This window comes from Rhinatrema bivittatum, chromosome 12 (genome assembly GCF_901001135.1).
Source record: "Rhinatrema bivittatum chromosome 12, aRhiBiv1.1, whole genome shotgun sequence".
Taxonomy (NCBI): Eukaryota; Metazoa; Chordata; class Amphibia; order Gymnophiona; family Rhinatrematidae; genus Rhinatrema; species Rhinatrema bivittatum.
The window spans coordinates 26524628-26537278 of record NC_042626.1 but is presented as its reverse complement, the minus strand read 5'-3'; the positions used below and the strand labels follow the sequence as shown (position 1 = coordinate 26537278).

General features: G+C 45.8%; 1 protein-coding gene across 2 annotated transcripts in view; it reads right to left on the bottom strand.

The window, feature by feature from the left end:
* ZBTB16 (zinc finger and BTB domain containing 16) overlaps nucleotides 1-12651 on the bottom strand; it is a 237079-nt gene that overhangs the window by 134714 nt on the left and 89714 nt on the right. For both annotated transcript variants that reach the window (XM_029574135.1, XM_029574136.1), the window contains exon 3: nucleotides 2314-2411. In XM_029574135.1, coding sequence (XP_029429995.1) covers nucleotides 2314-2411 — 98 coding nt within the window. The remainder of the gene's footprint in view (nucleotides 1-2313; nucleotides 2412-12651) is intronic.

Sequence of the window (12651 nt, the reverse complement as noted above, 5' to 3'; positions counted from 1 at the left end):
TCAGCCAGAGTCCTTCGATAACCCCCTTACTCTACTTCCTCCTTCTCCTCCCCTGCTCGCCCCAGCCTGCTGCCAGACTAGGAAGTGGGAAGAAAAAGAAAAAAAACAAAAAACAAAAAAACAACCCTGCCTTGTAAGACGACAAGCCTGGCTCAGCATTCACTGTACATACTGTACCCACAGGTCTGGCAGCTGGCCAGAGCTGGCAGTGAGCCAGGGCTACGATAACAAACAGTCCATCAGAGCCAAAAAAAAAAAAAAAAAGGAAGACGAGAAAAAAAATCATATATACACAGACACACACTCACCAAGGCCACAGGAGCCATGGCATTCCATAGTATCCATTCCATGGGAAAGCTCCCCTTCCAGGAGGAAGCTGCTTATAAGGGCACCTGCTTTAATAAAAGGGCAGGAAATATAGTGCGAGTCTGCCTGCCTTTCAGCTTCTGCCCAGTCCAGAGAGAACTGCATTTAAAAAAAGATAGATAATGATAAAAGGGAGTATTTATTTCAAAGTATTTTGTTTTAAGTGCATTTTACGCCAGTCCATTCTAAGCACTAAACACACAACCTGCTCTCACACGGGTGGGATAAGTTAGCATCCCCTAAATGTTTTAAAAAGCTTCCTCTGCGGATGTGCAGAGGTTTTTTTTTTTTTTCCCCCGTGTTACACGGAAGAATTACTCAAATCGCTCAGGAATACATAACTATGTTCACACGGACGCCTTGTCGTGGGCTCCACGGAATTCCATTCGAATTTAAAACCGCAATAGTTCTTCTGTAAAGTAGCGCCTTGGGCAAAAAAAATAAAATCAGTTAAAAATAGATAAAATGTTTCCTGGGGAGTGGGAGGGGAAAGAGGAATTGGATTCAGATGACCACCAACACGGCCCCCAACTTTTATGGTTTGGGGTATTGATATGCAGACGTAAGGGGGAAAAGCACAGGGCTGCTTCTAAGGCCAAGTCCAAAAGCAAAAGCAAAGCAAATTAAGCAGCACTGTTTGAATTTTCAAGAAGACTCAACACCCAGGAAAAAAGTTTTTTCTAGCAATAACATTTTTTGTATGTGTTATCACAAGACTTGCAGATGACTGCAGGGAGCAGAAGTTGCTACCCTTAAGAGAACTATGGGGGGTAACCTGCACGGAGCGGCAGATACTACCATGAGAAGCTTGCTGGGCAGACTGGATGGACCATTGGGTCCTTTTCTGCTGTCATTGCTATGTTTGCCCCCTCCCCCCACTCTTCCCTCCCTGCCCAAACTTGTATTTTATTGCTAAGTTACGATTTTGACATGCTCTTCCTATGTAGCCCACCCACACCCTTAGGAATCCAACAAAATCCAGGGGCGGGGGTGAAAAGGCTGGAGAATGGGGGAAGGGGGTGCTGGATCAGACATCCACAAGCAAAAGCAAGAAAGGGTGTGAAGAGCTGAAGAGGGAACTCTGAGAAGATTTTGTTTTTTTTCAAAGCACAAGGCGGTACAAGCATCATGGTATGAGCATCTCACAAAAGAGGACTTTGAATTTCAAGATACAAAAAAAAAGCCTCCTAAAATAGATCAGGCCACTAAATAGAATGGAGACTGAACAAATAAAACTTAATAAATAAATAATTGAGACAAAAGTACTATTTAGAGCAACCTGGTATGGCTACCACTGTTTTTCTAGTGTACAGTATTTCGCATGTGAAAATGGATTTTCCCCAGTATTACCATCATTTAGCATACCCAAATAAAATAATCCTTCTCATAAAAATATCTTCTGCTTCCAGATTAGAAAAGCTTTGTTCAGGCTGTAGAAGAGCTCACATAAAATCACCTGCATGCTCCTAACAAACTGAGATCACCCCTGCAGACATGGTATTACCAACGTCTTTCATACAAATCTGAAGAAGACTGGGATGGGGGTTTGGAGAAGGAGGAAAAGAAGCAGATGTCTTCCCTGGATGGCAAATAAAGAAGATAGAAAAGACAGATTAGAGAGATCGATAAATGGATAAAAATTACACAGTCCATGCCCTGAGTTGAAGACCACTGGAATTTCATCAGGCTCTTCAAACATGACCTCTTCCAGTTCCCGTCTTCAACCCTGACCTCAGCTCTTCTCATCCTCGGTCCAGTTCAGTGCTGTTCAACTCCCTTTAAAAGCATCAGGTCCTCTGGTGACAATCCAGGTAATAATGGGGTGTAGGGGCCTCCCACAGATGCAGGGCTGCTGTTAAACTCAGAACACTTTTGCCTCCCTAAGAGAGAGAGAGAGACAGAGAGAGAGAGAGACAGAGACAGAGAGACCAACCTGAGAGAACCTACCCGAGTGGGCCAGTAAGTGCATTCTCAGCCGTAAACTGTCCAAGAACCTCTTCCCACACAACTCGCACCCGTAGGTCTTCACACCACTGTGCAGCTTCCTGCAAAAATAAAAAAAAAAAGGAAGGGAGGGCATAAGTTTGTCTTATTTTAATATATTAAAATGGAAAATTTCATGTCAATGTCTGTAACATGGCTGAAAGTCCAGCATCTGTGCAGATCTAGGTTTGAACCCTACACTTTGCAGTTCATGTTAAGTTACATCAACATTTGTGGTCCAACATCTACTGCCCTCTACAAACGAGAATTCTGAGAAATATTCTGAAACAGACTCTCCTACTAACAGCAACTTACAGCATCCTAGTATCATGCATGACTCTTTGGGTATTTGTGAAAGGGAAAAAAAAGACATACAGTACCAGGTAGTGCCACGGATGAGCCAGACAGATACTGAGGAAGATCCTCCAAAATGCCCTGCTGATGCACCTCTGCATGGATTATTAGTGCCCCTCCCACCCCCATCCCATTGGTGGCATCTCCCCCTCAGTGCTAACCTGCAGCCCTGGGATCTTGGCAAAATGCCAAACTGATCCAAAAGGCATGCTGGTTCCCCTGGACAGACAAAATGTCCACCAGAGAAACTGTGGAGATCAAAGCAGCCCCCAAACTTATCTGCAAATATAAGCCAAAGCAATAACCATCTCTACGTTCCCACAGGTGTTGGCCTAATGCATTTGCCCTCTGTGCCACCTCACTCCTCATTAAAAAAAAATTCATTCTATTAAAACCACTCAACCACCTTCCATTTCACAGACACCCCCCTCCCCCGACTTTGAAAGGGCTACTCAGATGTGAGCTTTTCATATGACAAAGTTCAGTTGGAAAACAGAAGCCCTAATGATCCTCCTTTTCTCACAGTTACTCAGAATGGAGTAGCCCCATGGTCAGAGCCACTCTGGGCACGAATCATGCATGGTTAAGGAGCTGGCAAACCACCCTCCTTCCCCTCCCCCGAACCAACAGGGTGGAACCCAACAATGGAAAGCCAAGGAAGCCAAGGCAGAAGGGTAAGAACAGGAAGGGATCACGTTGGCTCTACCGAGAAAATCACCAGAATCAGCAGACAAGAGCAGCTTTTCTTCCTCAAGAGTCACTGTGAAAATCGATTCACACGTTAGTTTTCTTTGATCAAATCTGAATCAAGACTGCTCAGAACAAAACCTAGACCATGGTTGTAGACCTGTCCACCAATGAGTGCTTTTGTCCTTCTATAAGCCCCCAGTGCACAAACTCACCCCTGGATACAATCTATAGTGTTGGTAGATCCATCTAAATATCCACCCCACCAACCACCCCAGTTTCTGGGCAAACTCCACAGTGGTCCAAGTACTGGTATAGAGGACCTTCCTCCTCTATACCACCCAAATTAGAACATCCCTGGATCTTCTGTTTGATCTACCTATCTTCCAAGGACTTTCAAGCTCTGTGTATGGGAAGGGAAGGGGCAGCTTTATCCAAAGAGGCTGGTCAGATCTTATACATCCAAGCAACAGCCGCAGGACCTGCCATTATTTTTCACCTCTTCACCCCCCCCCCCCTTTTCTTATCTCTCTTTCAGTTGAATCAAATATTCACAGACACAAACATCCTGACAGAACAGCACAAGCACCAGTTTACCCTCTCCCCCACCCCGATTCTGCTTCAGCAAGCGTGTTGTAGCCAATTCTAGAAACTCCAAAAAGTGCTTAAAGGCCGCAAGCTCCTCACACACGTGCCACGCAGTTCAGCTCCTTTCACTGGACTTCAGACCCTGCTGGTTACGCGACTGTAGGTCCTAAGAAGGGGCCAAGCATAAAATAAATAGCCTCCTAGGATCAAAATGTTCACGCCACTAACAGCACAGTGACCCAAAGAACAAATGATTCTGTAAGTCAGGGCATGGTTTATTAGATTAGATAATATTTAGTGAACAGTTCATGGAGTTCTCTTCAATTCTGGCCAAAGCAGTTGCCCAGGGCAAAATACAAGTCAAACACTGCAATCGAGTCTAAAAGCTCAAGTCATAAGATCCATGGCAGGGCAAGAATGTTAATCTGCCTACACTTCCAAGTTACCAGGATTCACTCCTGTCAGTTCTCTCCAGTGTACAGCTATTGTACTTTTGGTTCTCGAGCACGTCAGAAAGTTCAAGTCAAGGCAAATGTTCAGCGGTTACAGCTTCATCTTTGCCAACAAAACCACTGCCTCCCAGCACTCCCTGCAGCTTTCCCCCCTCAGCGGAGCCAGAAGGGTCGTTCAGCAGTCACAGCTCCCTCCAGCTGCCGAGCCACGATCCCTCTGCGCTCACCGCAGCTTTCCACAAAGCAAAAGAAGGATAACATTTTAGTCTGTGGCGCTCAGTGGTGCTTGCCGCACATACACAGGAGGAGGAAACTGCTTCTAGAAAAACCAAACCCCTGCTCGCTTACAACTGAGAACTCCACAAAATGCAACAGAGCTCACAGAAACTTTCCCCGGATTTAAAAGGTAGCTCTGGCGAATGCCGGCAGATCATGTCATGACGACAAATTTAGGGTTTGATTTACTAAGCTCGTTTCCGCCATTCCAGGTCTTCAGCTCCTTCGCAGCTTTCCAACACTGAAGTACCTCAGACAGCGAGGTATTACTAGCGTCAACAATTAAAACTCTTCTGGGACTCAGTTATGCAAGACTGTAACCAAACTGGACCATTGGCCGCATGCAACCATCGTTCCCCTTCGCCAATGCAGCCCTACGGGTGTCGGTCTGCTCAAGTCCCTCAGGCTCCGTGGCAGGAGGGCCCCAGAACCTGTCCGGCACACTACAGCCCTCGTGCCACTCTTTCCTGCCTCCCAAAGTGATGAACAAGCCCGGTATTTTCATGTGATAAGCCCTCTTAGAGTGCGTTTCAAGTTGGCAGGAATCGAGGGCTGCTTGAAATTCTACTGTCTTGTTACATAAAAGCCCTGGGCCACATTGTGCCGTTGCACAAGCCCCACGCCCTCCCACTTTTGCATCCTACAGTACAGAACTGGGAACAGTATGTTCTGACCGTAGCCTTCCCTCCCGACACCCCGTCTCTCCCCAGGAGCGACTACACCCCGGGCATTCTGCCACCTCAAAAACGGAAAGGGTTCGGGCATCTGAGCTGCCACCTTAGACTAAACTGGAAATTAAAAGAAGTCAAGTGAAGCTATACATAAAATATTTTAATTAAACATCGTTTACTTTGACATTCTTTCAAATTGCAGAGCACTGACTGATTCCTAATTGTATTTGAAATATATAATTAAATTGTGTTCTCCGACTAACCCAGATAAAAACATTACAAAAACGTACTGAGTGACGCTCTCTCATCTGTGGCGCTGCCTCAGTTTTACAGGACAGGGGTGTTACCATACCAGGGAAACACGAAGCACATCCAGTCACAGGGCCCAGGCCATCACCGATTTTTATTTAGGAGTTCTTTTAAAGATCTAGGAAGTGAATCTGAGACAGCAGAGGTAACTGATCACTTCGTTAACATGGGGGGCATTTTATTCCAAAGTACCAGAAGGCCCCCCCCCCCCCAGTGAATCAGATCATCCCTAAATATTCCAAAATCCTCTGAATTCTGTCTCTACTCCTTAGTAGCCCTGCCAGAGGAAACCATTACACTGTGGCAAGCAGATTCATTTTTGACCTTTAAAAAAAAAAATTCATAAAAATTATAAAGCACTTATAAACATGAAATCCCTCAGTAAGTTATTATAACGTGATAGATACCACAGGGTGATAGCTTATGCTGGAAAAAGCTTCTCTCATCATGCTGCAATGTATCTGCCCAACCAGCAGGAAACAGCATCTCTTATGTCCTAAGAGATATCACCCGAAAACGCTTATTAGCTTACAAACTCTTCTAGAATCGTAATGATCCAGATGTACTAAGTGCGTCTTCCTCATTATATCCATGGGAAAAATAGTATTTAGACTAAACAGAGGCACCAGAGTTTGATGGGAGGGAATGGGAACAGAAAAATGGACAGACTGGATAAACCTTCTGGGATATCATCGGTCATTATATAAAACAGTTTACCAAACTGACCACCTTCAAAACAATCTGCTCAGCTGGTAGCTCACCGTCACCCGCTCCTGCTACTAGCTATAGAGCGGTAGCTGAGAATTGCCACTCTGAAGCTGGTTTGCCCACAAAACTACTCTCTCTTTCCTATTGCCCAGTCATAAAGGTCATCACGCTCGACTGCACACACTGCAGCTAACCCTTTGGCCAGGAGGGAGCTGGGTAAAGGGAATAAGACTGTCCTTTATCCCATCTCATCAAACCTGCCCCTTCCGCTCAATGTTGCCTCGACAGATTCTGCCTAGGCTGCACCTGTTCTGTTAGCGACACGGTACAGCTTGCCCAGTCGACCTCTGCTTATCTTTCCAAAAGTTTCTGCTTTGTTACTTGGCCAAGGAAAACTTTCAGAAGAGCCAATTTCATCCTTGTCTAAAAAGGGAGTGCCAAGATTAGAAGCAACCTGTGTGCACACGGGCATTAACACAGAGGACAAAGTTCCAACTTGCTGAGAAGACAAGATTAAGCCAAATCATTTCTGTTAACTTGTCTGTGTTCATAGGCCTGAAAAATCTCCACGTTTGCACTGAGGCTAGCTTGTTTTGTTTTTTGTTTTTAATTCCACTATAAAAGAAAACAAGAGGATCTTATTCATACGTCTAGATACATTTTTAACCATTCTGGATCTTCTACCTACAATCAGGGGTAACCAACTCCAGTCCTCAAGAGCCACCAACAGGCCAGGTTTTCAGGATTCTCACAATGAATATGCATGAGATAGATTTGCATACAATGGAAGTCATGAAATGCCCACAGACTGCCATGCTAGCCCAGGATTCATTCTTATAACGAGTTCTGCTTGCAGTACACCCTGCTCCCCAACACACACCCATTACAGGACCAACTTAATACAGTCAGTCCAATAAAAAAAAAGTTTCTCCCATTAAACTTTGGATATGTAGACTAAAAAAGTCAAAGTGGACAAACTTGGCAACTGCACGACTCTACTCAAGAGAATAAAGAAAGGGCAATGCCAATTTATTGTACCAAAGCCCACATTCAAGCCTTCCAACAACACAGTATCCTGGATAAAGTAACCTGGCTTCTGTTAGTTTGCTCTCAATGTGGTATATTGTAACCACCCTCAAAGTTAACTCAAATATAAAAATCAGCCGATGCAAAATACATCAGGCATCTCCTGGTAGACCAGGAGCGCGGGATACTGTGCATTTGGACGGAGCTTCACTTGCCTTCTCTACGCACGTAATTCCCAAGAACTGGAAGACGGCATTGACACCCATCATCCGCCAGTGGTGGCTGTCTAGGTTTGCTGGGTGACTTGCTTTTACTATTATGATGCAGTACACAGAGTCGTAGCTTTAATGGCAAAAACCCTCCATCTAACCTAAACTGAAGCTCTTTGAGGCAGGGAAATTCAATATCTATTGCAGCAGGAGGATGTGTGTGAATCTTCTGTCCTCTCTCTGGACTGACGTGCCTTGCGCAGTGCTGCAGAGTTAAAACGTATGAATATTAAGAAGAGAGGCATCCATAACTCCTTGACATAGCGCTGTCCCCAATCATGTATGATACACACAAAACACATGTCCCTATCTATGTAAGAGACGGAGTGCCACCAAACGTTTTGATCTCCAAGTCAAACTCCCTACAGCTCCAACCTCTGGTGACTCAAGATGTGCAGAGATTTCAAGGTTGCATTGAAACAAGACAAAATTTCAATCTGGTCTGACTTTGATAGAATCCTCAAATTTTTCTCATATTCCCAGGGGTAGGGGTGTGGAAGAGGAATGGGGCGTGCTGAAAAAAACAAACAAACAAAAAAACTCAAAAGACTGCTCTTGATTCATCGATTCAAGGGAACCTGCATTAACTCGGAGCACTGTAGTGCAGAACCTGCGCATCTGGCTGATCTGCTCAGACACCAACAATTCAAAGAATCCGTTGACTTTTTCTCAACTTCTGCCAGGTCTTGGCTAGCTTGCAGGCTTATTGTTTTCTTTATTTAAATTTGCATATCCTCCCTGCCCATGACCTTGGCACGTTTAGGTCGGGGGGGGGGGGGGGGAAATATATGATGCACAGATTGGTATAGATTGGTTTTCTAAACCTACACACATATGCCACTAAAATTTCACTCACAGAAAAAGCAGTTAAAAAGGCCACAGGTACTTCATAATCAGTGTACAGTTTTCAAAGGAAAAGCATGAGAGGCCTTTCACCTTGAAAATTAGGTGCAAGGGCTGCAGGTTCGCACCTGGAAGGGGGGGGGGGGGGAGATTGAATGCTATAGATTTATACAGCACCTTCATTTTAGGGGACAATTTTCACTCTCTCCTTTCACAGATCAAGCTGGCCAGCGTTCCTTAAACTTTCAAAAAACAACAACAACAAAAAAAGAAGGATCCTTTGCAGCTTCCGAAAACCATTTACTGCCCCCCCCCCAAAAAAAAAAAAAAAAAAAAAGATGGACAGATTATGCTGAACATGGGTCCTTCCTTCAGATGAGACTGCTTTGACTGCAAACATGTCGCCTGACCACGATGGCTCTGGTAGCTTAATCTGGGGCCCCGAGGGAAGTGCGTTTAGATAAACTTCCTAAAAGAGAGTAACTAAAAAAAAACAAAAACACAAAACACTACAATTCTGAGAAATAAGAAATTACTAACATCCAGCAGCTCCAGCAAAAACCAACAACATTTCAATCCAGAGAAGGGTTGAGGCCTCCTGGATATCACCTAACTGCAGCATGCTTATAGTCCTGCCAATTGTTATCCCCACCGAATAGTTATGAGCAATAACAAAATAATAAACAGAGAAAGATAAAAAGCTCCTCAAAACGTTTCCCAAACACCTTACACCCTTTCCCTCTCAGTTGGCGCTCCTTCAAAATAGTCTCCTGCCTGAGTGCTGCCTCGCCCATCGCATCACCTCCCGCCACACAGAGCCAAAATTAGCTCACATGGTGCCCATGCCCACCCTGCCGTTCCTGACCTTGCAACCCCTGCATAGACAACACGTGCCAGGCATGGCGTGGCTCCCTCTGGCCACTTAAGGGGGGGGGTGGAAGACTCATTTTCAAAGCGATTTCATTAGACAAACAGTGATTGAAACCAGATAAACTGGCTTGCCTGAATAATACCCTCCTCTAGAACATCTAACATAAAAAAAAAAAAAAAGTACACGCATGTTCCCAACCTTATTAAAGGAGGAGCATTCCAAGGTGAGAGGGGGCACGTTTATGATACGTGCGCAAAATGGAACATTTTCCAATCCGCCCTAGCACTTCCCACCCCTGGCTTTCATCTGCTTGCAGGAAAAAGGAATTACAAAGTTTGCGGATCCTTTGGTCACGGGGTGCTTTAAAAATATATAGGTGCGGATTAAAAAAAAGTGTGTGTGTGTGTCACCAGTTCTGAGGGTACACACCTAGGCAGGCTACAGGAAAAAAAAAAAATTCGCTTCCCACTTAAAGTGCACCCCGTTAACTGCAAAGCACTTAACTGGCAGAGAATGAACATGCTTGCCGTGTCTGCTTCTGCAATATTGAAAACGTACAGCTTTCTTCCAACAAAACAGGGCTATCGCACGACGATCTAATAGCTCTTATCTACAGCTACCTGGTAGCCAAATGCAATCGCAGTGTTCCTTATACGGCCCCTGGATTAGCAAGCTGCTGCAGACGTAAGCAAGGTATTACAGCCAAGGCTATTAAGGATGACATGACTGGGATGGAGGGGGGGAGAGAAAAAAAACCCAACCTTTTACTAAATATTGTGCTTCGGGCAGACAGTCGACCCATTAGTCAGGAGTGCCCAGGCTGCTGTGTCTTACCCTATAGAGAAAATGGGGATATGTTTGACTTAGCCAGATTAAATGGCTGTGGGTCAGTTTGCATGTTTTTAAGAACAAACGAGCCATGCAGCCTCGGAAGTTCACGCGTGATATTACTGTGTCATTGGTCACCTTGGCCCAATCAATGAAGAGTTGTCCGAGTCCACAGAGAATCCTGGTTCTCTCCAGGACCAATACGGACCCTAGCAGCCCCCTGCGAACATGCACCTCCGTACACACTTAAGCAGTTACAGACGTTTGGGCTCATTCTGCTACACTATGAATTACGTCTTAGACTGTGAAATTGATGAAAACTTTAATATGGTAGTTAAAACAAAAAAAGGAAGCTCCTTTCCCTCTCCCCAATGTATTTTTGCCCAGGGTTTTGCCACCATTGCAGGAGGTTTATTCAAGGCAACAGGGCCGGCATTTGGTGCGCGCGATCTGCACAGCCGCAGAGGGCGCCATGCCCAAGGGGGCGCCACTGCAATCCCTCCCTCATCTTTCACTATGACGTCTGCGAGCAAGAGACTCAGGAACACTGTGCAGGAGGAAGAGGGCTGCTGATGCAGTGGTAGGTGAAGGATCAATCTTCAGGGGGAAGGAGGAGAGAAAGGGAGAAAAAGGAAGGGGATGCTGAAGACCAAAAAAAAGGGAAGACAGACAGCGAATGCTAGGAGGAGAGAGAGGGGTGATGCTGGGCACTGTGGCGGGGGCGGGTAGGGGGGGGATCATATTGGTACTGCACAGAGGGGTGTTGGGGGCTGGAGGAAGGGAGGGGCATCTTGTGCCAGAGCCACTGCTGAGGGATGGAGGGCTGTGCCAGAACTGCCACAAGGGGGTGGAGGTGGGGATAATTTCGGTTTTCACGCAGGGTACCAGTTAGCTCACAGCTGGTCCCGCAAGCCACACAGGCAGGCACATGCCTCCGAAATGAAAACAGACAGCCAACAGGAAAGCAGGGGGGAAAAAAAAAAAAGTCTGCACTGTTGATGAGCACTGCAATCGGGATTTTAAAAAAAAACAAAAAAACCCCCAACAAGGTGGCCATCTTTGGCCAAAGGTGAAAGGGGGAGGGTTGTTAGGATTTGCAAACTGCAGATCCCCTTCTGTCTTGGCTTGTGTTGCTCATGAGGCACATTCAGTAACCTTTCCTGCCCGTATACAGCCTAGGGTTCTCTGAAGTTTTGTTTTTGGGGTTTTTTTTGTTTTGTTTTTTTTTTTTAATGGGGGGAGGTGCTAAGGAGGTAAAAAAAAAAAAAAAAACCCCCAAAAAAACCAGCCACAGTGTCCCTTGTAAGCAAAAAAAAAATAAAAAAATAAATACAAATGGCTAGAAAACTGGTATTTACGGTGCTGTCACATGTAGCTGCGATTCAGCCCCAGACCTGGAGTCTCGGTTTGAAAAGCCCTCAGGGCAGGAAATGTACCTTGAGAAAAAACGAACGTCGTGTTGAAAGAAGAGCCTTTCCCTAAACAAGCTCCGTGAAAATGAAGTGCTTAAGAGGCCCAATGCTCCTTCCCATCCCCCATCTTCAAGGACCACCAGAAAAGCAAAGCTCAATTCTCTTCGGAAGGCGCACTGGCAGCAACCAAACAAACAGAAAAACCAGGGCCGGGCCCTAGCAAGCTGGAGGCAATTATAAAAGGCTTGTAAAAGACCCTGCAAGGAGGACTTCAAAGGGGGCCCAGCAACTCCAGGAAGGGCCAAGAGGTGTAAATATCATGAGATTTCCCAACAGGGCGTCCTGTGGAAAAAGGGCAGAGGTGGTGGCCACAGGCCTTGGCCCACACAGAGGAAGAGCGCGACAGGCACACGGCTGTGTGCGCTTTATACCGCCTGCGCATAACTGTACAACAGTGGAGATGCATTCACCCGCACCGACTCCCCAAAAAAGGCGTTCATCCCCAACATATATAAGGTGACCTCTGGACACCAAGAGGCCAGGGAGCCGCCAATTCCTGAGAAGCAGATGTATATGCCACAGAGCTGGACTTCCTGAAGCCTAACACTGCTCTTCTTAAATAAAAATAAAGGCTCACCGTGCAAACCCAATATAAACACCACGCTATTTAAAGGCCATTCCACAACCACCACCTTTTCTATCAACACACTCCTCAAGCCAAGAGACACAAAACTAGCCAAGCCCTTTGACGTTCACGTAATTAATCTTGAGCTACCTCGTAGGGGCCACTGCAGAGTGGCAGCTGGGGCTCCCTCCCCTACAGGGGGATGTGACTGTTCCTTCTATAGATTTCGCTTCTCCCATCTGCCTTGGAAAATCTTCCAGGTCTTCCTGTACAACACCTGACCCGCCGTGCTATCAGGTTGTCAACAATGGCGAGCCAAACGTCAAGTAGGCAACTACCCAGTGACATGGCACATGGCGGAATGAGATGGGAGAGTCCCAGCG